The 25,593-nt window shown below is 56.9% G+C and overlaps 1 protein-coding gene across 1 annotated transcript; it reads left to right on the forward strand.

Annotated features, from left to right (window-relative positions):
- The first annotated feature begins 917 nt into the window (after window positions 1-917).
- SDC1 (syndecan 1) lies at window positions 918-24,577 on the forward strand. The gene is made up of 5 exons (XM_042933606.1): window positions 918-1,295; window positions 20,065-20,146; window positions 21,127-21,605; window positions 22,189-22,324; window positions 22,483-24,577. The coding sequence occupies exons 1-5, from the start codon at window positions 1,230-1,232 to the stop codon at window positions 22,650-22,652; spliced, it is 933 nt and encodes a 310-aa protein (XP_042789540.1). The 5' UTR covers window positions 918-1,229; the 3' UTR covers window positions 22,653-24,577.
- Window positions 24,578-25,593: the final 1,016 nt, after the last annotated feature.

The raw sequence follows: 25,593 nt of genomic DNA on the forward strand, positions 1-25,593 counted from the left end.
CAGGAACTCAAGCGGCCCTCATCAGATCCGCTGGCCAGAGGCTGTCTGCCCTGGGAAGGAAGCCGTTTATTTTTCCTTTTAGCTAAGAGGACGAAGGGAGAGGGCAGTCTTCCATCGAAAGACACAGAAAACAAACTAACTTTCTTTCTTTCTTTCTTTCTTTCTTTCTTTCTTTCTTTCTTTCTTTCTTTTCTTTCTCTTCTTTCTTTCTTTCTTTCTTTCTTTCTTTCTTTCTTTCTTTCTTTCTTTCTTTCTTTCTTTCTTTCTTTCTTTCTTTCTTTCTTTCCTTTTCTCTTTCTTTCTCTCTCTTTATTTTTACAGCCCGTCCTGAGCATGTACCTCTGTTCAAAGTAAGGCCCCAAGTTTCCACCACTTTCTAGCGTGATGGCAGAACGCGAGGGCCTGTGGGAACCTGTACTTGGGGAAGTGAGGACGCAGGGACCCCTTTGGCAGTCGAAGGAGAGGCAGGGGAGGGCTCCATCGGTTTAAGGCCCCATCACCCCGGGGCCCCGCACAGCCCGTAAAGCTGTCCCGCCGCCGCCGGGATCTCGGAGTCGAACACACCTGGAGGACGCTGGGTGCCCACGCCCAGAGGGCGCTGTAAGATTGGCGCCCACGGTCGAAGACCGACGCCCGCTCCTCCCGCCCCTCTCACGGTCAGCGCCCCCAATATACTGAGCCAGGGCGGAAGGGGGTGCCCCGATCCCGCCACCCGGGAGCAGCGGAGCTGAAACGCCACTCAAAACAGCCTGTGGGAACCACAGCTCGGGAGGAAGGCGAGGTCCCCCCGGCGGTGCGGGAGGGGGCGGGGATGGGGGCGGGGCCGGGACGCCGGGGGTGGGGCGTTCCAAGGGGGCCGGGCTGGGTGGCTCAGAGGGCGGGGTCCTAGGGGGTGGGGACTGGGGCTGGCCCCGAGACTAGGCGAGCTGGGGGTGGGGGGCTAGTTTTTGCAACGGCTAAGGGCCTGCGGGTTTATTATAAGGCGGAGCTCGGCGGGAGAGGTGAGGGCTGGAGCCGAGCCGGGCGGAGAGGAATCCAGAGGTAGAGAGCGGACTGCAGCCGGCGGATTCCGCAGCCCTCGCCAGGGACAGCCGCGCGCGGGGCATTGCCCGAAGGGTGCCGCGCGCAACGACCCGGCGGAGCCGGCGCGGAGCCCCGCGCAGTCCGTACCGCGCGGCGTCGCCGCGATCCCCGCAGCCCGCAGCGCTCCCGCCGCCGGTCCGGGCAGCATGAGGCGCGCTGCGCTCTGGCTCTGGCTCTGCGCGCTGGCGCTGCGCCTGCAGCCAGCTCTCCCGGTGAGTGCGGCCCGGGGCCGGGCGGGGAGCGGCGGGAAGCCGGTGTTTGCAGACTCGCCGATGCCTCCAGCGGCACGTGGAGGGGGAGGGGAAGCGGGGACTTGCCTTCCCGCGCTAGCCCGGCGGGCCCGGGGACCGTGCCCGCGAAACCGGGGTCCCGCTCCAATTGCCTCCGCCGTCGGTGGGCGCCGCGCGGGTTCCGCCGCTACGGGAGGGGGGCTCGGGCGCCCCGCGGAGAGGAGCCTGTGCGGGGGCCCCGCGCTCAATTATGTGAATCGGATCCCCGTGCGCTGGTGCCCACTAGCCTGCGGCGGCTCCCGGGGTCGCGAGTTCCCATCCAGTTACCCCTGGCACCGCAGCAGCCGGGGTCCCCGCCGGCGACCCGGGAAGATGCGGTGACCGCGGCCACCCGCAGACCCGCCGAGCCCGGGCTCCCGGCCCCTTCGGCTCAGGCAAGTTTGGGAGCAGCGGGGCCGGCGCGTTGGCAGAGGAGCCCGGGCCAGGGCTGCGCGGGGGTCGTGGTGGCCGCGGAGGTGGGATCCTCGGCTTCCCATCGGCTGCCCTAAGGGAGCTGGGCAGAGCTGGCAGCGGGAGGTTCCGCGAAGTTGGTCCCGGAACACCGGAGCCCCGCAGGAACCCAACTTTGGGGCTGCTGAAGTTGTGTTGCCCGCTGAGGGGTGCGGGCGGTGCTGGGCACGGCCAGGGAGGGCTGCGGCTTCCCCGCGAGTGGACCCCGGAATGGCTCTTCCCCTCCCCCGGCCTGGCTTTGTGCTGTAGCCGCGCGGAGGGAAGGCGGGTCCCTTGGCCCGCCCAGTGGAGCTGGGGGGAAAGAGGGACAAATGTGGAGCCCTTGGCTGGGGGAGGAGGCCTTTGGGTAGGACTCCAGCATCCACCTTTGGCGAGGGGTGGGTCCCCTCTGAAGAGGGACCTGGCCGACAAAGAGCATCCCAAGGGCCCCCAGAAAGTGATCTCCCGCCCCCGCCGCCGTCCGCTAGCCCGCCTTCCCCAATGGGGGCGCTTTGTTCTCGGCCCCTGTAACCCTTTCCTGGGAACCGCCCCGCAGCGCCGGCCCCGCCGTGGGCCGGGACCTGGGCCGCCGCCAGGTGTCAGCGCTGGCCGCCGGGTGTCCACGTCCACTCCCAGCCCCCACACCCGGTGCTGGAGTCCCGGGGCCCTCCCCGCGGGCTGGGGCGGCCATCCCCTGGGATGGAGAGGGGAGGTGTGGACGGAGCGGGGGGCTCTTCCCCTTCCGGAAGTGGCGGTCTCTCGCTACCACATCTGGACTGCTCTACTTCCCCAGCTCTTGGTGAGGGAGGCACGTGGGCAGGGAAGGATCGCAGGAAGGGGGAGGGGTGCCGGGTCCTCCACGGGTAATGTGGCATCTGCACAACTCTCAGCAGTGCCGACCCTCTGTAAACGGGTCCCTCTACAATAATAGAAGCTACCAGCTGTTGAGAGCTTTGGGGTATTTTACAGGGTCTGGCTCAGGTGAGGTGTTTCCCAGGCTTATCTGTGAAGTGCCCCCCCTCCCCCCACACACTTTTCCAGGCGACTGTTGTGTTTGGAACTATATTTTGAAGTACAAGGACAGGGTCCCTGATACTTCTTGCATTGCCGATGAGTTGGATGGAGGTGGGGGGCGAAGGGTGCCAAATCTGGGGGAGCCATGGGGACAGATAGGCTTTCTGAGCTGAGTCTCCAGTGCACTCCTGGCTTTCAGATCCAAGAAGTTGGTATCTGGCTTCTTCTCTCTTTAGAGTTGCAGCTTGGTAGGACTCAGATTGTGCCTTGACTCATAGTTCATACTCTGGAGAGGAGAGTGGAGATGTGTGGCTTAATTCGGTGGTCCACCTAGCGTTACCTGGATACTCCACTCTCTACAGGTCCAAGACTGGGCCTCAGCAGAGACTGCGGAGGTGGGGTTCCCTCACCTATTTCCAGCTAAAATCAGGAGTGCGGGGTTTGGTTCTTTTGCCTGCCTTGGTTGAGGCTGGCATTCTTATAAGCTGGGATCCCAGAGTGCCTGTTATATGGGGGAGGCAGATGGGTTGTGAGATTCTCTGTGGACTGTGTTTCCCAGAGTCTCCTGTGTACTGGGTAAGGGCAGATGCTGCATTAAGAGGCATTATTTCTTGCCTAGAAACTTTGACACATTACAGAGGGCTGGGAGGCAGTTGAGTCTCAAAGGGGAGAGGAGGGAAGGAGGACGGCTTATTAGAGTGTGGTGGTAGGAGGACTTCCTGGAAGAGGTGGCTGAGCAGAGCCTGAAAGCACTAAGCTTTGGGGTCAGGCGTTGGCTTGGAGCTTAGGTTTTCTTTTTTCCTTTTATAAAGTTTAGTTTGTTTTCTCTTTCCCAGACCTGCCTTTTCCCTCTTACAGTGGGTGTCCATGTTGGGTTAAAAGTGGGGGCATAAGGTGGCATAAAGTCCCCGCCCCCTCCCCCCTTACTAAAAGAAACTAGGCAATGGGGTTTGCCTAAAATAGGAGGAGTTGTCTACAGGTTGCAGAGATCTGGTCCTCTCCCAGGGTTCACTTTGGTCCCAGTGGGAAGCAGGTCAGAACCCCCCTGGGGACCAGCGAGGTAGGGTGTGATCGTCGGCACCTGATTTTGAATGGGCAAGAGAAGGCTATTAGGGCAGAAGTTTGCTTAAAACCACTCCCAAGAGACAAGAACAGGTTTGTCTGAAAAGGTTTCTGTGTGTGTGTGTGTGTGTGTGTGTGTGTGTGTGTGTGCGCGTGTGTGTGTGTGTGTGTGTTTCCTGTGGTCTTTTGTTTCTTCCATGCCAGAAAAATTGCTTGTTCTGGAATAGTTATTTGCTGTTTTGCTCTCCTTCCCTTTTCTCTTTCTTGAAAGGCATAAAATCCCTTTTTGCCCTAATTATGGGGGCCAGTAGAGACATTTTCCTAAGGCCTGGTAGGGTGGGTGGGGGTTGAGGGAGGCGCTAAGTGCCTCCTCTCCTCCTGGGCTCAGAGCCTTCTAGAGGTGATGTCACTCCTGGCTTCAGGAGGGTGGGAGGGTGGAGCTGCTTTAAGTCTCTACCTGTGGCTCATGGTGGGTTCCAATAAAACCTCATTAACCAAGATTGGTGGGGAGAGAGATGAGAAAGGAGGGAGGCCTGGAAAGAATTAGTGAAAAGCTTGAATTTTGTAGTATTTTATAGAGGAATGTTTCCTATTGCAGTTTCGGATTCTGAAATCCCTTGGGAATGAGGTATCCTTGGCATCCAGGTTTTTTTTTTAGTGAGCTAAGAATCCATATTGACCTCAACTTTGGGCAGGACTCTCTACAATATTTATTTTCCTTCCTTTATTAACAAAAGAATACTGGGGCGCCTGGGTGGCCAGGCAGTTAAGTGTCCGGCTTCTACTCATGAGTTCAAGCCCCACATTGGCTCTCTGCTGTCAGCACTTTTTCTCTCTCTCTCTTTCAAAACAAAACAAAACAAAAAAAAAAAAAAAAAAAAGAGAGAGAGAGAGAGAGAGAGAATACTAAGCATAATTTAATCTCAAGATGCCAGGGTCTTCTTCATGGTTGTCACTGTGTTAGGTTAGGCATTTCTGTCCTGGGTTTCTTGAGCTCTGAAGAGCATTTTGCCCCTTGCTGGGTGCCCCCAGGGTTGGTACCTTTTGAATTCTGGTTTGCTCTATTTCTCCCCTCATCCCTGACAACAGCCAAAAGTGACAACTGTGGGCCTAAGTGTAGCAGGCAGCTTTTCTATTCAATTCTAATTTGCACTGTTCTCCAGCAGTACTAAGAAACTAATCAGGGGGCACCTGGGTGGCTCAGTCAGTTAAGCATCTGACTTTGGCTCAGGTCATGATCTCACGGTCCGTGAGTTCGAGCCCCACGTCGGGCTCTGAGCTCAGAGCCTGGAGCCTGCTTCAGATTCTGTGTCTCCCTCTCTCTCTGACCCTCCCCTGTTCATGCTCTGTCTCTCTCTGTCTCTCTCTGTCTCAAAAATAAATAAACATTAAAAAAAAATTAAAAAAAAAAAAAAAAGAAACTAATCAGATATGTCAGAATGATTCCTAAGACATGAGTTTTCAGTGCTGAGTGAGAGTTTCACTTGTGAGTAATGTTCATGATCTGTGATATGTGGAGTGGTGCCTCCATGGACCCAGCTGGGACCTCAGCAGTATCCCTGATAGTACCTGGAATAACGAAGGCTGTCAAAGGGCATGCTTACAGGCTCTCTCGGTGAACAGGTGTGGATGATCTCTGGGAGGAGGCACCTGTGACCCTGTGTTCCGAGTTTCTCTTCCTGGCTTGAGTTGTAAGTGACTCGCGGGTCACAGGTAGCCTGGACCTGGTGAGGCTAACTTATAAGTCTCCATTGGAAGGGCCCTTACTCTTAGCTTGGGTCCTGTCTCCATCGTGTCACCATGTTTTATCTGGGTTGAAGTGCATCTTTCTTAGTGCACGCGTACTGTTTGGCAGGCCAGAAACGGCTTTGGATTAAGTAGAGCTCCAGGACCAAGTCTCAACCCTGCCACTAATTTACCATGTAACCTTGGGTGAGTCACTTCACTTCCAAGTCTTGATGTCCTCTGTAAAGTGGACATCATACCTGTTCTCCCTGTCCTTTGTCATTTGCATATTCATTTCATAATGAGTGCTTGAAAGTGTTTGGAAATGAAAGCGCCAGAGGAAAAGTTAGCTATCGATATAATTAGAGGCGCCTGTAATTGGGTGCTGATTATTGAGTGTTCAGTGCTTTTCTTACCTTCTTATCTCATCTTTAAGCCAAACCTTTACGATGTACGTCATTGCCATCATCTTGTGGATGAAGCCTATAGACGTAAGCCCCTCTAAGGGGCTGATGTGCGAGAAACAGGATCTGTCCATATGCGTGGGCGTATGTGTATGGCATTAGTGAACTGATGGACTGTCAAGTCTCCCCAGTGAAGCCCAGCATAGGAGGCTCGCTGAAACTTGTGAGGCCCTTTGGGTATTTGCTGTTCCATCCTGGAGAGCCATGGGTGTGCATACTTTGGATGGAGAGGGCATTGGGCTGGGCTGAGCTGGCCTGAACGGTGCCTTTAGGTGAACCCTGAGCATTGGCAACATCCTTGGCTTGGGTTGGGTTCACCCAGTGGTTTAGGGACGGGCAAGAGTTGCTCCCTGGAGCCTAGGTCAGGAGACAGTGAGCCCATGGGGGTAAGGTGGGGTGTGCTCCCAGGTCTGATACCCGTGCAGGGACCATATATATGTTCTTGGCTTGTGCAAAGAGGCCTGATGGGACATCCCATGTTTGCATGGTGCCTGCGTGCTTGTCCCCAGAGCAACAGCCAGTCTGCACTGGCTTTCATCTTAGGCACTGAGGAAACACTTTCAGAATTAGTAGATCCTTTTTAAAGCTGGGGAGGTGGGCACCATGGTATTAGCCAGATGCCCAGATACCCAGTACTCCTGGTTCCTGTGCTGGGTTTCCCACCTGGTCCCCTCCAACACTAGGTCCCACTGCAGAAGCAGCCCCGTAAAGAATCAGTCATTAAATGATTTCTAGTCCTGGAACCTTGGTAGTTTTACAGAACGCACTGTTTCCTGATTTCTTCCTTCTTTTCAACAACCATTTTTGGAGTCTTGGGTTGAAAGCCCATCCCCCCTTGAGGGACTGCCTAAGTGTGTCTAGGGAAAGGGAATGGGATTAAGGGAGTCTGTGGAAAGAGGGCTTTTGGCGCCAGGATCCTGTGCCCTGGAACAGATTCAGCACGGTGTCATTTCCCTGTCAGCTGTCCCAGGGCTTTCCATGCGAGGATGCATTCTGGAACCTCCCTCGGAGCGGGCTGTGGGTGCCCTGATGATGCCGAGGGAGGGCAGGCATGGATGCATCGCTCAACACAAGGAGGCACATTTGAGGCCACTGAGGCAAGACCCTGCACCTGGGTCGCTTCAACTCGGCACCTTCGAATCCAGGAGACCTGGGAAGTCTCCCGCATGGCCCCCGGGATGGCCGGCTCTATCTGCGTGATGGAGATGCTTCTGCCTGACCTCAGGAAGCTTACGTTGGGTGGGCAGTAGGCACTAGAAGTCCCCAAAAGAATAACCTTTCTAGGCCCTAGACGGGGCGCTTAATTAGCTCCCCTGTTCTCAGTGCTGTGGGGCCCAGAATGAGCCGGTGGCGGGCAGGTGAGGGGTGGCCTGAGGGGAGGTGGGCTAAGCTCCCTCCTGCTGCCTGTCAACACTGTGCAGGTCTGGCAGGCCAGGACGTCTGGAAGGCCGTGAGTGTGTGGAGGCAAACTCATGGTGGGGGGTGCAGTGGGCAGTTTTGGGGCTCGGGACCATTGGGTGCGGAAAGGGGAAGGCTACTGGCTGGACCTGCTCCTGGACTCAGTTGTCTGCCCCGGGATGTTTCCTGTTGACTCATGAACTTGAAGGCTTTCAGATGCATCCCCTTCTGCCTCTGGAGCTTATTGAGGGTCTCTGTCCTCCTGGCATTCATTTACGGTTCCAAGGGCTGCCTGATTCTATGGAGAGGCTGCTCCAGTGCTGGGAATGCTCTTGTGACCCACCTAGGGCTGCGGCCCCACAAGAGGCTGTGTGCCGGCTGGTGGGCCTGCAGGCCGGGTTGCAGCTACAGCTGAGCTTGGCCTGGGTGGTCTCGACTCTGTTTCCTCATTGGGCTTTCCTGCTGGGTAGGCTGCAGCCTGAGTGTCTTGGGAAACCTGGTCACCACCTGTCTGCAACTTCCTCTTCAGAAGCTGGGAAGCAGTCTTCCTCTCTTCTTTTCTGGTGGATTCTCCCCTTTTTAGCTTTAACCCTGATGCTCCTCCATCCCTGGTGTTAGGAGTCTATGGAGGTTATTCCTACGGAGAAGGATGGCTAGGACACTTGTCCTTCCTGGTCCCAGGTTGGCCCCTGACTGGGTTGGGCAGGTCTTTGTCCCTCTGTGCATCAGTTCCCCCATCTGTCCCCTCTGGGGCCTACTTCCTCTTCTTCAGCTCTGAGACCTTGTCCTGGGGAGGATGAAGGTGGTAATAGGGGACTTGGCCGGGGCTTAGGGTCCTCCACCATTATTCTTCTGGGGACTCGAGGAGACACTCACTGCCTGAGGAGTCATCTGTGGGGGTGGGGGTCAGGGCAGGCTGCTTGGAGGAGGTGGCCTTAGAGTTCAGTGTGGGAACCAGAGGTGGACAGAGGACGCTGGGCAAGGTCAGGCCTGGTGATGCTCTCTGCACACACCCAGGGATCCTGGCCCCCTGCCCAGGTCCGCTCATCAGCAGGAGCGGAAGCCGTGTTGGGCAGGTTGGGGCAGTGGGGCAGGCAGGCATATTTATCACTTCACTTGTTGGCTGAGTCATGGTGCCAGGCCCACAGATCCACCCAAGCAGCCTTGACCATGAGCCCACTGTGTGCTAGACAGGGTAGGGGAACCCAGCAGGACTAACTAAGGCTCTGATGCCTGCCTTCCAGCCTTGGCCCTCCTCTTTTCTGCTGAGTGACTTTGTGCAAGGGCCTGTCTTGGCCTCAGTGAACCCACCTATGAAATGGGAGGAGGAAGCAGAGAAGCATAGGTAACAATCATGCACTTGGTGTGTTTGTGGTATCCTGTGGTTGTGTCACAGGACTGGTGGGAATCAGGACCGGGCCTGTCTCTGTTCCCGGAAGCATTCTGCTTCAACCCTTCGGGGTCATGAGCCCTCTTTGGCTTGACCAGATTTAAAGCCCAGAGCCTGGTGCCTGCCGTGTGCATTGCCTTGTGCAGGTGGGGAGCGGTCCACACCTGGTCCAGGAGCACATGCAAGAGAAGGTGGCCATTACTGGGACCAGACAGGAGGGTTGGTCCATGCAGATAGGCCAGAGGGGCAGTGACAGTAACGGTCATTCACTGAGAAAAGGTTCATTCGAGTCCCACAGTACAGCAGTTTCTAATCAGGAGCTCAGGCCATAAGGCAGGTCATGTTCTGGCCAGGGTAAGTGTTAGGGGAGGTAGTCCCCAGATGGGGGCAGTGGGAGTGGCAGAGGCTGCCAGTTTTGCTCTGGGACCATTCTTGGGCCACACTGATCTCCCCGGGTGTTAAGAGAACTGTCCCACCACAGTGATGTTGAATTCCTAGTCTTTCCCACTCAGGTTGCCTTTCTGTGGCCACACCGGCCCTCTGCCCCCTACAGCAGACCGAGGAGATGGAGTGGTGGGGCCTGGGTGCATAAGGAGGGAACTTCTGGAGGGCCAGGTGCACTCATCGACTCCAGACCTAGCACATGCTGGGCACTGGGAGGCCTTGGGGGACTTGAGGACTGCTGCTTCCATGCCACCTGCGCCACGGTGGCCGCTGATGCCCAGGGCCTTGCCTGCCCATTTGGGGACTTGATTGTGCCAGTCCTACGGCAGGGGTGCAGAGGCAGCACTGGCTCTTCTCTCTGCAGCTTGTCAGCATCCCTGGTGCCCAGGAAACTATCTGGGGCCTTGGAGTCCCATCTCTGGGGAGTGTCCCCGACGGGTATGTGATCAGGTTTGGGCTCGCAGGGCCCCAGGCTGCGGGTGTTTCAGGAGCCTCTGAGACTGTTGTAGAGGCTGACGTCAGTCCCCCTTCTCCCAGAGAGACATGCTGGGGTGTGGCACCGCCATCTATGGTGACCACATCTCCTCCAGGGCGCGGTGCAGGCATGGTCTGGGCAGCAAGACCTCCTGGCTGGCCAGGGCCAACGGGTTGTGGGCCAGACTAGGAGAATGGGCACACCTGCACTTGGGCGGAAGGAGCCGCCCCAGGCTCTGCCCCTGCCTCTCCGCCCACCCCCCACAGGGTCTCCAGGAGTAAAGGGTGGGTGGGGGTGGGGGAGGGGCATCCTTGCAAAGTTTCCCTGGGGTCTCCTGGTTGTTGTAGTAAGGTCCTGGGACAGCCCTGAGTCTGTGTCCTGCGCCCTTGGAACTGTGGGAGGAGCAGAGAGGCTGTGGCCTCACCCCTCTCCCCTCTACCTGTTTGGGAACAGGGTCATTCTTCAAGACCACTCTCTAGGGGCTGGGGGGCAGCAGGGGGGATGTCTTGGTCCACTTTTCCTCCCACTGTGAGGGCAGCAGCCTGAGCTGATTGCTTGGGTCTGCCTGCCTTTGGGGTAGTTACTGGGGCCCAGTCTGAGGTCCTGAAGCTGTGGGGCTGGGCAGGCCAGCTGGGATCCAGAACCGGCTGGCTGGTCAGCCTAGGTAAGTGTCACGGGGACTGGAGAGGTGTCATGTGGAGGCTGGGAGGAGCACAGGACATGGAGATTGGGCAGTCCAAGTCATTACCAGACTCCATCATATCCCCCCTGAGTACCTTGGGCATGTTTCTTCACTTGCCCCTAAGCCTCAGTTTCCTCGGAGGGCTTTTGAAAAGACCCCAGGAACTAATGTACGTGGCATGATTGAGAGTCCCTTCCTTACCTGGACTCAGAGGAGCAAGTCTGAGGGAGCTTTGGGCCTGACTCTGTTTAGAGAGTCCCCTGGGGAGCATCCCCCCCCACCCCGCCCCCGTGGCTGTGACTGGAGGAAGGGGTACAGTCTGACCTGGCCTGGGTGTATAGTTACTTCATGTGAATGGCTGGCTGGTCTTACCCCAGTGTGCTGATGTAATAGGGCCTGAAAACATGGCTTTTGCCCCTTCTCAGAAATGTGAGCCTTCGCTGGCAGGCCAGACTTTGCTCGCCTCTGCCTGAGCCTCTGCCAGGGGCTGGCTCCTGACCCCGGGGAGGTGTGAGCTGGGCTGGCGGGCGGTGGGGGGGAGGCCAGACACCAGGGCACCTGGGCCGGGGCTCAGGCCAGCCGAGCGGGGCCCTGGGACTGTAGGGGACAGCGGCTTGTCCCCAGAACGGCCAACTGAAGGCTGTCCCGGCGAGGGAGCTGGGTGAGGCCAGGCTGCAGGATGTGGGGGGAAGGCCTCACTTCTGTGGTCCTTCTTCCTTCTGCACTTTCCCCTGTGCCACCTCCCGTGGAGACGATGGCTCTTTTCTTCCTGAGGGTAAGAGAGCCACGTGGCCCCCACTGAAGGGTTGTTAACCGCATGCCTGCTGGATTGCCTGGCCTCAGACCCTCTCCCTAGCACTTCACTGGCTGTATGCCCTGGGACAAACTGTCCCCTTTGCCTCAGTGTCGTTATCTGGAGGATGGATACGGCACTGGAATCTAAGGTTATTGTGAAGATTAATTAATTCGGCTAAAGTGCTTAGATTAGTGCCTGGCACATAGCACACAATACATATTAGCTGTTTTTTCCCTAAGGCCTAATTCAGGTATTTCTGTTTTTCCAGTAACCCCAGCCCAGGTTATATCCTTAGGTGCCTACTCCCACCCCATGACTGTCCCGGAGCCCTGGGCAAGGTGTTGTGGCTACTCCACCTGCTGGGTGACTCCGGGCTCCCGAGAGCCCCCCGAGCTGCATGCACAGACACACCGTCTGCTGTGTGCACATGCCGCTGGTGCCCGGGAGCTCCGCGTGGGGCGTTTGAGGCTCTCTGGGCCTTTCAGCCATCAAGAGGCCCCTGGCGAATGTTAGGCTGACAGTGAAGGGGCCTAGTCTACTTTGCTGCCTTTGAGGTGGGATCCCACTGGGAACCTGGGGAGCGAGCCCAGCCGATTCAGACCTGGTCTTCACAGAAAATTTTGCCTTCTCTTGCAAAGGCCAAAACTCCATTCCGCCGTGGTACCCCCACGGGACTCCTTCAAGGATACTCTGCCCTTCCCGTGTCATTGTCTGGGCTTCTACCTCAGTGCCTCATCAGTCTGACTTGAACTTTATCCCAGAGGCAAGTTCCCAGGCTGGCCCATTATTCTTCTGTATGTGGGAGGAGAAGCCATGTATGTCTGTGGCTCAAAGTGGGAACAAAGGGAATTTAGTCTGTCTTTCTTAGGTATGGGGTTGGCTGGCGACCACATTCTGACACAAGTTAAAAAATGTGCCCTTGGCATCTCCCGGCCTCTCTTGCAGTCCTTTCCCATCCTCCAGGGCTCCTACCCACCCCCGGTGCCCCCGTTCTGGAATTAGCTGCTCCCCTGTATACAGCTGATTTATACTCTAGGGTGAGCGTCTAGCACCCGATAGTTTTACCAGAGGCATTTTAAAGGGGACACTGTGCAACTGCAGGGACACTGATTGGATAAATTTGGGTGAGGAAGTGCCCCCATCCCTGTCTTTGTGCACAGCTGGAGCCCCGGCTGGCTGCAGGTGTGTCCAAAGCTACTAGTTTCTGGCCCTGTGAAACTTGAGGAGACTTTATTTAGACAGAGCTGGGGGAGGGTATCTCTAGAAGCCCACACGCCAGAGGTGTCAGGCCCCCAAGCCCGGTGGCATCTGGAGGTTAATCAGCTAGAGAGCAGTTCAAGGGGCCCCTGTGAGGGCGGCTGGGGCATCCAACACTGAGCTTCTGGTCTTTGCCGCCTCATTAGGACAGCCAAGGCTTGGGAGGTACAAGGCTCTGGAGGCCTCAGCCGCTCCCTCTGTCCTCGTGGGGTGCCATTTGCCATCCCAGAGTCCCCTTTCTTTGGAACACCTCTAACATCCTGCCTAGGCCATAACCCCCCTTGGGAAGCTGAGGGCAGTGACACCGAGTCACTGTGATCAAGTACCCTTCTCCCTATTTGTCATGGTGGGTCCTCCCCCTGCTGAGCACTGTGTTTGTGGGCCACAACCCCTCAGGTGGGCAGTCCCCTTGATTTCCCAACCATAGACTTGGAACCAGGAGCCCCCTTACTATCACCTATTGTACCGATGGGGAACTGGACAGAGATTCTTATCCAATGTCATCCAGTAAGTTGGGAACAGAGAGCCCAGGCTATAACCAGGTTTTCCTGGTATTGGGTTTGGTCACTTTCCCCTGGCCACCCCTTGTCTGACTCCCAGGGCAACCCTGGCCACAAAGGCTGGCAGGACCGGGCTGGGCAACCTTGCTCCATGCCCGGTACAAGGATCTTGGAGGTGGGGAAAAGCAGAGGAACGGGTCTTCCGGCTCTGCGGCCCCACACCCAGCCCTCAGCTGGGCCCGGCTAAGTCGAGTCCCAGCACGCGAGCCGTGAGGCGGTGCCAGCTCTGTGGAGGGGTGAGTATGGGGGTGCTGGTGGCAGTTCTGACCTGGCTTGGGCACTGGGGCTGGCACTGGCTGCCAGGACCCTCACCACCTCAACACAAGTCTGGCCTCTCCAGGTACTCCAAATGGGCAGAATGGGGCAGGGCAAAGGGCTCTGCAAACTTGACCTCCGGTTTCCCATCTGTAAAGCCCAGTATGGATGCTGCCCTGTACCCCAGCCCTGCCCAGGAATCCCCCAACTGGTGAGGTCTGTGTCTGAGTGGCAGGATGGGGACAGCTCCAGTGGGTTGTGTGTGTGTATGGGGTGAAGGGCACATCCCTGGGAGGTCCCCTGAAAGGTGCTCCCCACAGTGGAAGTGCCGATGGGGGCTGGGGGCCTACATGCCCTCATGGGTGCTCAGGGTGAAGGCAGAATAAGCCCCCGTCTCCCACCTGCCATTCCCTGGGCCCCTGCCGCCCTGGGCCATGCCCATCACACCCTCTGCAAGTCTAGGCTTGACTTGGTTTTGGTAGAGAGACACGGAGCTGATAAATCACTGTGCCTGTCAGGCCGGAAATGCTGATCCTGTCTGAAGCACTGGTGGGGCCCCTTCCTCCTGGGAGTGCCTAAAGCAGGGTGGATTTCAGGGTCTTGAGGCCAAAACTGGGGGAGATCTGTGCCTCTCAGTGGCCTAAGCATGTCTCCCTGGCAGCTCCCAAGTCAGGAGAGAAGCCTTCAGAGAGAAAGTGATTTATCTGCTACTATCCTGATATCCTGGGCAGGAGGGGAGCTCGGTGTCTTCCTGGGCCCGGGCCCACGGTCCTGCCCCTTCCACCCAGCCTGACATGGCCACCCCTATACCACTCTGGCCCTGCTGACAAGGAGTTGGGGCCTCTGCTCCCAGGTCCCAGCCTAGCCTGTCAGAGCACTAAGGGAGTTTAGGGTTCTCCCGCCAAGCCCCTTCTGTTGTCTAGAGAGAGGCCGAGAGCTGCCTGGGTCAGCAGTACTGGGCAAGGGAGCAGTAGAGCTAGACCTGCCCTGGGGCAGCCACCTTGGTCAGGCTCTTTCCCCCTACCACCCCTGGCTCTGCTCCTCCCCTTGAGAACCCTTGGTCCAAGATGCTTTGGGTTTGACCTGCCTGGGCTCTCGGGACTGTGCTTAGGCCATGTTAGCCAGGGCTATAGGAGGGGGTACAAATGATCCCCCAGATGAGGAAAGCAGAGTTATGTTTATAACTGCCATAGGGCACCAGGGTGTTGGGTGAGCTGCAGGAGTGGGGTGGTGTGTTCTACAACATTCTCTAGCCCCTGTGACCCCTACCCCTGCCTCCCATTCAGGCAGGTTCCCCTGGAAAACTGCACAGTGGCTCTGCAGCCCCTGCTCCCCTCCCTGGTGGGCCCCCCCTGGGAGATCCTGCTTGCTCCTGCCAGGTCAGTGCCTCGGGCCTGGGATACCAAGGAGGTCCTGCAACTCTGGGCAGGCAGGACAGAGGCTCAGCTTTGTCTCCCGTTTCTCGTACCCCTAGGAACCAAAGGGGTCATGCCTCTAGAAGTTCAGGGTTTCCTTAGCTCCATGGTGAGGCTCTTTTACAGACGAGGCAGGTACTGGGATGTACTGTTTGTGGGGAGTGAATGCATCAGAAGTACAGAGAAATGTTCCAGAGCCTTCTTGGATCAGTTTGCCCCTAGAGCTTGTTTACAGGGCTCTGTTGCTATTTGGTGCCTCTTCTTTGAACACTGCACCTGAGTGAGAGTCTTGGGACCTTTGTAGGGATTTGCCTTCCCCAGCACCCAGGCCCTGGGCAACTCTGGGTCAGACATTTTCCTGTCCAGACTATTGTTCTCCAAGAGTAGTCTGCATACCACCTACAGGACCCGGGACCTTGTTCAACATCAGAGTCCTGGGCCTTTGCCCCAGATCCACTGTATCAGCCTCAGGGATGGAGCTCAGAAGACTTCTGATAGTCTCCTGCTGATTCCTAGGGACCCTGAAGAAAAGAGCCCATGGTCTGGACAAAGGTGATGCTTTGGATTTCACCTTCGGTCAGTTTGGCATCCTGACGTACAGGCAGGGGGGTAAAGGCTAGGGTCCTGCAGCTGAGACCTCAGACCCCAAGAGTTATGAACTCTAGGTATATGAGGGGTGGGGGAGGGCTCTGCCCATTTATTTACCTTAGATCCACAGTTCTGACCAAGAAACTGGAAGGGTAAAAATTACTTTAAAAAATGTGACTCTCTTAATCCTCCTTACACGATACTATACTTTGACTTATTTTTTATTTTATTTTTGTTTTGTTATTTATTTTTGAGACAGAGAGACAGAGTGCAAGTGAGGGAGGGGCAGAGAGAGAGGAAGACACAGAATTCAAAGCAGGCTCCAGGCTGTCCACAGAGAGCCCGACACGGGGCTCGAACCCACAAACCGTGAGATCATGACCTGAGCCCAAGTCAGACGCTTAGCCGACTGAGCCACCCAGGCGCCCCTCGATACTGTACTTTTAGCAGTGTGTTGGTTGAGAGAGCAATGCGATCCTGTGAACTCAGTAACGCTTTCTAAAGGATTTGTGCTTTAGCCATCACTTAAGTCAGGCAGCAGGTGACACATGTCAGTGATTCAGGGTGTGGGTTGGAAACCACAGGTCCAAAGGGACCCATGGGCTGCAGTCGACGGGGTGGCGGGAGTCCAGGGAGCAGGCAGACAGACAACGTCTTCCATCAATCCAGAGTTAGAAGTGGCTGGGTCCACCGTCCTCACTTGAACCTCACTGAGAGGTCCACTTGGCATCCTGACTTGCGACACTGCTATGGAGTTCTTGTCCCCAAGGTGTCTTCGAGGGATGCTGCCTGGGTCCCTTGGGTCCTTCGGCTGGCCAGGGCAAGCAGGCTACTCAGATGCAGGCTGCCAAGGAGAGTGGCCCTCTTTATGGCCAGTGCAGGGTGAGGCTTGAGGCTGTCTTCTTGACAGCTTCTTGAAGCTCTTCTCCCAGCCCTCTGTCCTTGGGAATGGCGGGTGGCAGCCTGATGCAGATTCCCAGCCCCTGGCAGCTCTGACCCGATGCTTGTCCATGCCCTCCCCTGTCAACCTGTGAAGTCTGGGCTGGCATTGAGGTCCCCTCGGCTGCTGGGGTAGTGGTCAGGAATTTTTACTCCGTGATGCGCTCATCTCGTGGCTCCTGGAGCTTGTGGCTGTGTTGGAAAGACAGGCATCTTAAAATAGATGGGCCAGAGGGAGAGGGACGTAGGTGAGCAGAGCACGTGGCACACTGCTCCGTGGCCTTGGGCAAGTCCATCACCTTGTCTGTTTCAGTTCCTTATCTGTGGGAGATGCTAATCTCAAGCCTGTCTGCCTCAAATAGAAGGGTAAAGGTGGAAAGGGGTGGAAAGTGTTTTCAGTGTCAGAGAATGCCTCAGTTTTTCATACCTTCTTTCCTGATCTGCTGGAGCCCTGACCCCAGGTCAAAGCCCCTCAGGGTTTTGATTTGTTATATGAAAAGTGGATTTTCCTAGGATTTGCAGAGGTTAAAGGGCCCCATTAAAGGTATGAGCTGGGCGCCTGGGTGGCTGAAGTGTCTGACTCTGGGTTTCGGCTCAGGTCATGATCTCACGGTTTGTGAGTTCAAGCCCAGCATCAGGCTCCACACGGATACTGCAGAGCCTGCTTGGGATTCTCTCTCCTTCTCTCTCTGCCCCTCCCCTGTGCAAGCATGTTCGCTCTCTCTCAAAACAAATAAATAAACTTTAAAAAAAAAAAAAAAAAAAGAAAGAAAAAAGGTATGAGATGGTTGGCCTTCACCTTCTCAGGCAGCTTGAAGCAGGTTCCAAGGTGGGCCCACCTGTCCCCGAGCAGCTCCGAGCTGTGGCCACATGGTCTGGGAAGGACCCAGGTCAGGCAGTGCTGAGGAGAGCCCTGAATGAGGCCTTGGGGGCAGCTGGCCACAGGCTCTTAGCACAGTGGCCTAAGTGAAACTGGAAGTCTCACCCAGAATGCTGGAGTCAGCTGGCACCTAGTGATCCAAGTTCAAACTCAGCAGTTTCTGCTGATTTCCTCCCCAGGGAGCTGAGGCCAGCACAGGTTCAAGCTGGAGGGGATTGGGAGGTCACTGCAGCCCTTCCCCTGATGGAGACCCAGCCCTCAGAGGGAGGGGCTGCCCCCGAGGCCAAGGAGCTGGTTTCAGTAGAGAAAGCGTTTGCTTAAGAGCTTGTTGTGTAAACAAGATCGCCGAGGGATAAGCTGAGTAGAGTTGAGGGAACAAATTGTTTTTAGGGACCGGGCAGATCCAAAGTCTTATCAAGTGGTGAAAGAGGCCCAGCTCTTGGGAAACTGCTAACCTGTTGAGGCTTCTCCCTGTAGGTGAGAGGCCGGGCCTCCCTGGCTTTTGCCTCCAAGGGTGACATGGTCCCAGTGCATGGAGTCCTCTGTAGGCCTGCATCCCCTCATCTGTGAAACAGGAGACTCTGGTTTCTGCTGGCAGATTTGGCTCTCATGACAGTGTGCAGCTGAGGCTGGTCTGGCCGGGCCCTGACTCCGTGCCATGTTGAGCAGCATCTCTAAGGGATGGAATCAGTGCATTGGGAAAGGTCGCTGTTGGTCTCCTAGGGCCTCCTCAGGAAAGCTGAGGGAAGGCAGAGGCAGTGGGCAAGAGGGAAGTGGGGTGTTAGTAAGTATGGGTGGGTGGGGGTCCCCTGAATGCTTGGGCCTCCCCTTGCCCCGCCAGGCTGTTGGAAGCAGTCCACTGTGAGCCTGGGATGGGAGCATGTGGGGGTGAGGGGACCCACTCTGCCTGCCTGGTGGGCAGTATTCTTTGCTACGGAAGGTTTAGGGGAGGCTTCGAAGCTCGGTGGAGACAGGACAGGTGTAGGAAGCACCACCTGGGGACAGTGTAGACAGGATGTGGCCTGCGGTGCAGGCAGAGGGCAGGGACCGTGCCAGTTCATTTAGATGGGCCGTGACAGCTCAGACAGGCCCTTCTCGGGCCAAAACCTTTTTCTTCGGGGGGTGAGGAAGAGGTAGGGTTTGGGTTTTGTACTTTCAGAGGAAGCTCAGTGGTATTTCTAGCCTGGTGGTTTCTACACATGTCTGAAGCTTCCCTCCTGACCTGAGCTCCTGGAAGCGGAGGCTCCACCTGGGCCAGCTCTGCCCCAGGCAGCCTCGGGAGGCCAAAGGTCCTGTCCAGCTCTCCTTGCTCTGCTTCCTTCAAGGGTGAAACTCCGTGGCCTGTGGCCAGGATGTGGCGATGCCTCTCCCGCTGCGGAGGCCCACTCCCCGGAGCCCAGCCTTGGGCGGAACCTGCCTCTGACAAGTCTGCACAGAGCCTCCTGTGAGCTGGCTCCCTCCTGCCTCTCTTCCACCCATCTCTGCCTCTCTGCCGCCTCCATCCCTAGGCAGGCGCCAGAATCCTCTTTCCCGCGCTGAGCCGCGCTGGCTCCCCGGGTTAGAGCAGTGGCCCTTGTTGGTGGGGAGTTTACTGCACGCCAGTCTCCCTTAGGTTCTTTATGTGTATAACCTCCTTGAATTTTCGCAGCCATCCTGAATCGTAGATATTACTACTGTCTCCATTTTACAGATGGAGAGACTGAGGCCATAAGAGGTTTTGTGATGTCCTCAGGGCCACGCTGGGTACTCTGAACTGTGCTGCTTTGCCTCTTTGTTCATTCTTTGTTCTGGCCCCTGACACTGGGGCCCTCGAGATGGGTGTATCACGAACTCATTTGGGTCAAGGTCGTGTTGCTGAACGGACACTCATCGCTACCCTTCCTGCCACCTGGCTTGTTGGGTCTTCTCTTCTCCAACCGCTGTTCTGGAACTAGTATTTGGGAGCTCTCCGTACCCCCACGCCGCCCTCCTCCAGCTTTCCGTGCAGGCCTGCTCGGCCGTGTGTGGTGCGCCCTGCCTCCTCCCAGCCCCGCTCTCTGGGTCTGCTGGTGCAGCTCCTGTCTCAGGAATTGGGGAGGTGTTTGCACTCTGGCACCTGCAGCCTCTCAGCCGGACCAGGCAGACAGCATTCCTGGGACAGCTGTTTGTACACGGGGTCCATTCCAGGCTCGTGGCTCGTTTGTCGCCACCTCCTGAGTGCAGGGCCTCCTTTAGATCAGTCTCATCTGTCGCCAGCCTAATGGGCACCCTGTCCTTCCTTCCCCAAGTGGGTCTGCGTCCTGTCCTTCCTGTGGATGAGAAAACAGACCAGGTGTGGGAAGAAGCATGTGTCCTGCGTGGCCAGCCCTGCCTCAGCACAGACGACTTACCCGTGCCCGTCCCTGCCCTCACCCCCCCGTGAGGCCCTCAGTGTCCATACCCTGGTGCTCAGCATGCTTTGGAATGTCTCTCTGGAGTCAGGGTGTTGGGGGATTGTTCCTGAGGCTCTTAAACCTGTCTTGGCCCCTGAGGCTCCCTGGCCAATGGCCCCAAGACCTGGTTTTCAGTGTAGGGTGAGCTGACAGGGTCCCATTGTGGCCACAGCCTGTGTTCCGAGTAATGGCGTCTTCTGTCTGCTTTTCTGAGAGGTCTGGGGCTCCCTTACCAGACTGAGCCTCTTGGGACAAGAGCCCTGCCCCCCTCAGGTGTTTCTGCACCCCTAGTACCTAGCACAGGGCTGTGTCATCATAGCGTTCAGGGGTGTGGGGGGGACCAGAGGGTGGCCCTGAGCTGTGGGTTCCAGAGCCACACACAAGGGTTTCCTTCCTGTTCTATATGTGTATGGTGGGGGAGCTCACTCAGCTGTCTAGGACAGGGACCCCAGAGTAGTAGGGCCTTGGCCAGGCCTCCACTCATACCCTTTTCTGATCCTTTTCCAGCAAATAGTGGCCACAAATGTGCCCCCTGAAGATCAGGATGGCTCTGGGGATGACTCTGACAACTTCTCTGGCTCAGGTGCAGGTGAGCTGACATGGGGGCCCCATCCCAAGATGGCAGCGGGCCATGAGCTGGGGGTGGCGGTCAGGCAGCCCCCCGGCAGGGTCTGAAGGGTGATGTTAGGGAAGAGAATGGGGTCCACGCTGCAAGGAAAAGGCATGTATGGGTTGCGGGAGTGAATGTTGGGGTTCCAGGAAGCCCTGGGGACTGCCTGCTGCAGACAGACTTGGGCTCATCTTCTCTCTACTCCCTGGGCAACCTTTGGAAAGGTGGACTTCTCCGAGCCTCTATTTCCTCATCTGTAAAATGGGAATATGTCTTGACTTCGTACGATTGTTGGGAGCTGTAAGGTAACATAAAGCCTGGTGGCATGTAGATCTTCCATAAATGTCCCTTATCTCCCCCTATTTCCCCTTTCCCTGGGGGAGTGAAGTCCTTGAGCTAGAGGTGGCCATGGAGGCCTCCCAGAGGAGGTGTTCTTGACCGAGATTTTGGAAGAGGGCTGAGGCCATCCGTGGGGAAAGTGGCCGAGGTAGGGGCCTGGGAGCTGGAAGGTAGGATGCAGGCCTCTGTTCTTGGGTGGCGGGGGGAGGCTGAGCCTTTCTGGGGAGAGGGCAGGTGGAACAGGGAGGGGGCCAGAGAGGAGTGTGCACCGGGGACAAGGCATTCAGGCCCTGAGAGTGCCCCCACCCAGGGAGCGAGCTTCATTAGCCACAGGAAAAGTTCCTTCCCAGACGGCCTTGATGTCTCATGGTTCCAGGGACCAGGCTGTCCGCAGGCACGTGCAGCAGAAAAGAGCAGCTGTCCTTGTCCATTTTCCAAAGCTGAGTTTAGCCTCAGCTCGTTCTGCCCTGGGGAAACCACTTCTCACAACAGGGTTCGCTAGGCTGGCCTGGGAGTCAGAGCCGTGGGCCCTTGTCCAGGCCTTCCTCACTGCGTGAGCCTGGCTGGGCCTGAGGTCTGGGCGTCCCCCACTCCAACAAGCTCTGCCTCTGGGCCTGCAGGTGCTCTGCAAGATCTCACCTTGTCACAGCAGCCCTCATCCACCTGGAAGGGCACGGAGCTCCTGACGGCCGTGCCCACGGCCCCAGAGCCCAGTGGCACAGATAACACCGCCACCTCCACGTCCATCCTGCCGGCTGGAGAGAGGCCTGAGGACAGAGAGGCAGTGCTCCCGGCAGAGGTGGAGCCTGGCTTCACGGCCAGGGAGAAGGAGACCACCCACCCACCCGGCGAGACCACGTCACCGCCGACCACTCACCAGGCATCAACAGCAAGAGCCACCACGGCCCAGGGGCCTGTCACCTCCCATCCCCACAGGGACATGCAGCCTGACCACCATGAGACCTCAGCTCCTGCAGGACCCAGCCAGCTCGACTCTCACGCGCCCAGCGTGGAGGACCGTGGTCCTTCTGCCACTGAGAAGGCTGCTGAGGATGGGGTCTCCACTCAGCTCCCAGCAGGAGAAGGCTCTGGGGAGCAGGTGAGTGCTCACTGGTGTCCTCTGTGTTTCCTGGGACGTTAGTACCGCTGGCTTGGTCATCTGGCACACTCAACACCCTGTGCCCCTTAAGCGTGTCCTGTTCCCCGCCAGGAAGACAGGCTCACGTGGTCCCACCTTCCCCCTCCAGGGCCGAGCCCAGAGCAGGACAGACTAAATATGAGACCTGAGCAAAGGAGTCCTTCAAGATCCCCTAAAACAGGGCTTCCCAAACTTAAGCAGGGCCCCTGCTGTGGGGCAGGGGAGAAGCCCTACCAGGTCTTTCTTTAGATCTTAGAGTCATGGTCATTTTACACTTTACATTACAATGAGCCTATTTATTTTCATATAAATACAAGTGCTTTGTCTCACTTGCTGTGATATCTGCCACAGTCCAGCCAGGGTCTGGTGTGATGTGGTGAGAGGTGTCCCGCTTTGGGGTCCCCGAGGGCTGGGTTGGGTGTGTCTGAGCTGGTGGCAGCGGTGACCAGGGACTCCTGAGCTGCTTCTGGGTTTACAAATAAAACTGGATGCTGCTGCTGGTGGTGGCCCTCCGCAGCCTGCAACTGTCCCTGCCTTCCCGTAGGACTTCACCTTTGACATATCTGGGGAGAACACAGCCGTGGCCGCTGTGGAGCCCGACCAGCGGAATCAGCCCCCAGTGGACCGTGGGGCCACGGGGGCCTCCCAGGGCCTCCTGGACCGGAAGGAAGTGCTGGGAGGTGAGTTCCTTTCAGGTGGGTGGTAAGGGGGTGCATACCGCTGCTTGGGGGTCGGGGCGCTGGAGTGGGGCTGAGCGCGGCCACCTCGGGGGCTGCCCGGTGTGAGGGAACTACTGCCTAACTGAGCTGAGCCGGCCTCCCTGCCCACCCCCCAACAGGGGTCATCGCTGGAGGCCTCGTGGGGCTCATCTTCGCCGTGTGCCTGGTGGGTTTCATGCTGTACCGGATGAAGAAGAAGGACGAGGGCAGCTACTCCTTGGAGGAGCCGAAACAAGCCAATGGCGGGGCCTACCAGAAGCCCAGCAAACAGGAGGAGTTCTACGCCTGACAGGGACGGGGCTCTTCCTGCCCCTGCCACTCGCTAGGCCCCCACTTGCCTCTTCCACGAAGAACTGCAGGCCCTGCCACCATGCCACCTCCCCGGCTCCCTGCCCACGGACTTCCGGGGCACGCTGGGGGCTCTCCTCTGCTTCTCTGACTTCTGCCTGGAGACTTGGGCGCAAGGGCTTTCTCGCACGTGACTTTTCTGCCACCGCCAGCACCTGGCATCTCATCATTCTGACTCAGTTTCTCCAACCTGGAGCAGCCCCTCCCCGGACCCGATTCTGGAGACAAAGGGGACCCTGCTGCTTTGGACCTGGATGGCCCGCTTGGCCGAGGGCTGGCCCATCTGTCGCACTTGCTGGTGGAGACCAGTGGTCTGGGGGCACATTTCCACCCTTGAGTGGCAGGGAGAGGAGTTCGGAGCTCCATCAGAGCGACGTTTTGCGGGGAGGTCTCATTTAGATACCAACTTGTTTTTGCACATGTTTCCTCTAGTTTCTTTGTTCATAGCCCAGTAGACTTGGTTACTCCCGAGGTAAGTTAAGTAAGTTGATTTGGTTACCCCCATCTTGCTTCCCTAATCTACGGCGAGGAGACAGCATAAGGGTTAAGAAGACTGTTTTTGTTGTTGTTGTTTTGTTTTTTAACTAGGAGAACCAAATCTGGAAGCCAACGTGTAGGCCTAGTCTGTGTGTTGTCTCTGAGTTTGTCACTCACGTGTGCAACAGGGTATGGAATGTCTGTCGGGTGGCCCCATTGGGGGGCTGGCTGATCCTGGCAGCCGTGGGCAGTCACGTCTGGAGCGGTCACGCTTGTGTCCACGGACTCGGGGCCACTGCCGTGGCCCAGGCTGCCGCGATGTTGAGCTGTGTGAGGACGGAATCCCGGCACCTCAAGCTGGGGACCGAGAAGAGAGGACTGTGGGGTGAGCGAGGTGGTAGTGGCCCCAGAGAATCTCCTGAAGACCGAGCCCTTCCTTTGGTGCTGTCTCTGGGGCACATTTTCTTCCAGAAGGTGATGAGAGGGGCCTGGGCACACCTGGCATGGAGCTGCTCCACGTACGACCAGGTTCACCTCTGATTAGCTCCTGTGGCCCTGCCCCCTGGGCTGGAATCAGGAATATTCCAAAGAGAGATAGTCTTTTGCTTTTGGCAAAACTCTACTTAATCCAATGGGTTTTTCCCTGTACAGTAGATTTTCCAAATGTAATAAACTTTAATATAAAGTAGTCATGTGAACTCTACTTGCCTTTGCCTCTTCTCTCTGTGCTGGCTGTGTGGACCAGCCTTTTCTCTAAACACAAATGATATTGGGAGACTTGGCTAAAAACTCTATGCCTTTATCTTTCTCGTGGGGAGGGATGCTGCGGCCAGAGTCCCTCTGATTTGTTTCCTTTTTGTTTTTCGTCTTTGCTGAAATTCTGCTGGAGGTCGGTAGGTTCAGCCAAGGTTACATAAGGCCTGATATGAATTTCTGTGTTGCCAACCTCGACGCACTGTCTCCTGAATGGCTTACGAAGCTTTGATGGCTTTGGCACAGCTTTACCTGAGGCCATTGGCCCTGCAGAAGCCTGGGGCCAAGGCCTGCTCTCGGACACCTTGGACAGACCTCCTCTCACACCTTTGCTAGGACCAGAGCCTCCAGCCCAGTCCTCCTGGGAACTCCCACGCTCGCCTGTTTGACAACGTCCCGCTGCTCTGTTGGACGCTCCAAGAGGGGGGCCATCTGTGACTCTGAGATGCTCCGCCAAGCAAAGGGAACCCGTGCTCTGTGTTCCATACTGAGACTTTCTGCCCGGAGTGTGTGATTGGACAAGACTCGGGGGATGGGGAAGGGGTCTGTGACTGCTCATCTCTGCTCCTCCCTGGGATGGGCTGAGCCTGTGGCTGGGCCCATTCATGGAACTGTAATAAACAGCACTTGTCATTTTGGGCTGTGGCGGTGGTTGAGTCTCTTCTTGGCCTGGCGATGTCCTTCCCTGTCACTTTCGTGGAGAGAGACTGGTTCTGGGCTGTGATGTGCCTCGGTGGGGAACAGTAGGATCAGTGCCAGTCCCTCTGCAGTGAGGGAGTGCTGTGTCCCCCCTGTCTGGCCTTGGTTGTCCTACTTCCTCCCAGGGGTCTCTGTCTCCTGCCCAGATCGTCCTTCTTGCTCTCCTAGATCCTTCCCTTCTTGTGGACACGAGAGCTTCCTATTGACTGAAAGTTTGCTAGCTACTCTGTGCACTCATTGTCATGCAACACCTGAACGCTCCCCAGCAAAGTGCCAAAAGCCTAAAAATGTCTACATGGAAAAACTACAGTGAAAATTTTGGAAGTCTAAAAAGCACAATGCACGGCAAGAGCCCAGTGTCCTGAGGGCACCTGGCTGCCCTCCCCTTAGAGTCCCATCCAGGCTGCCACCCAGCCCCTCAGCTGCCCCTCTGTGGCCAGTCTCCCTGCCTGGGGCTCCTGGCATCGGAACCCCTGGCTTCAGGTGCTATCCTGAACCCCAGGTGTGTCCTGGGAATGTAGGGCAAGAGGGACCATTCCTTCCAGGGCCCTGCACCTGTGGGTGGAGTGGGGACAGCAGGCTCTGGGCGGCATTGCAGAGTGAATTATACTTTCCCCGACATACTGTGCTCAGTGTTCGGAGGCTGAGACAAAGACCTTAGCTCATCCGTTTGTTCTACGTTGAAAACACTGAATGCGTATTTTCTGCCAGCCCCTATTTACAGTTGTAAATAGGCAACTTGAATATTAACACTTCTACTGAGCTCACTATGGGCCAGGGGCTGCTCCACACCACACCTGGGTTATTTCATCCACCACCGACAGCTAACCCATCTCTGAGACCTCACTCTACCGTGTGCCCCCTTCACAGACACAAACTGGCACACAGAGGAAGCAACACGTCAGTGAGCAGCAGAGCTGGGTTTGGACGCAGGCAGCCTGGCCCCCGAGTCC

This window comes from Panthera leo, chromosome A3, assembly GCF_018350215.1.
Source record: "Panthera leo isolate Ple1 chromosome A3, P.leo_Ple1_pat1.1, whole genome shotgun sequence".
In the NCBI taxonomy this organism is placed as follows: domain Eukaryota; kingdom Metazoa; phylum Chordata; class Mammalia; order Carnivora; family Felidae; genus Panthera; species Panthera leo.

Coding starts and splice junctions, on each gene's coding strand:
- SDC1 (XM_042933606.1), top strand. CDS start 1,230: ATGAGGCGCGCTGCGCTCTGGCTCTGGCTCTGCGCGCTGGCGCTGCGC. Junction 1,296..20,064: donor GCCTGCAGCCAGCTCTCCCG/GTGAGTGCGGCC, acceptor ATCCTTTTCCAG/CAAATAGTGGCCACAAATGT. Junction 22,325..22,482: donor CCGGAAGGAAGTGCTGGGAG/GTGAGTTCCTTT, acceptor ACCCCCCAACAG/GGGTCATCGCTGGAGGCCTC.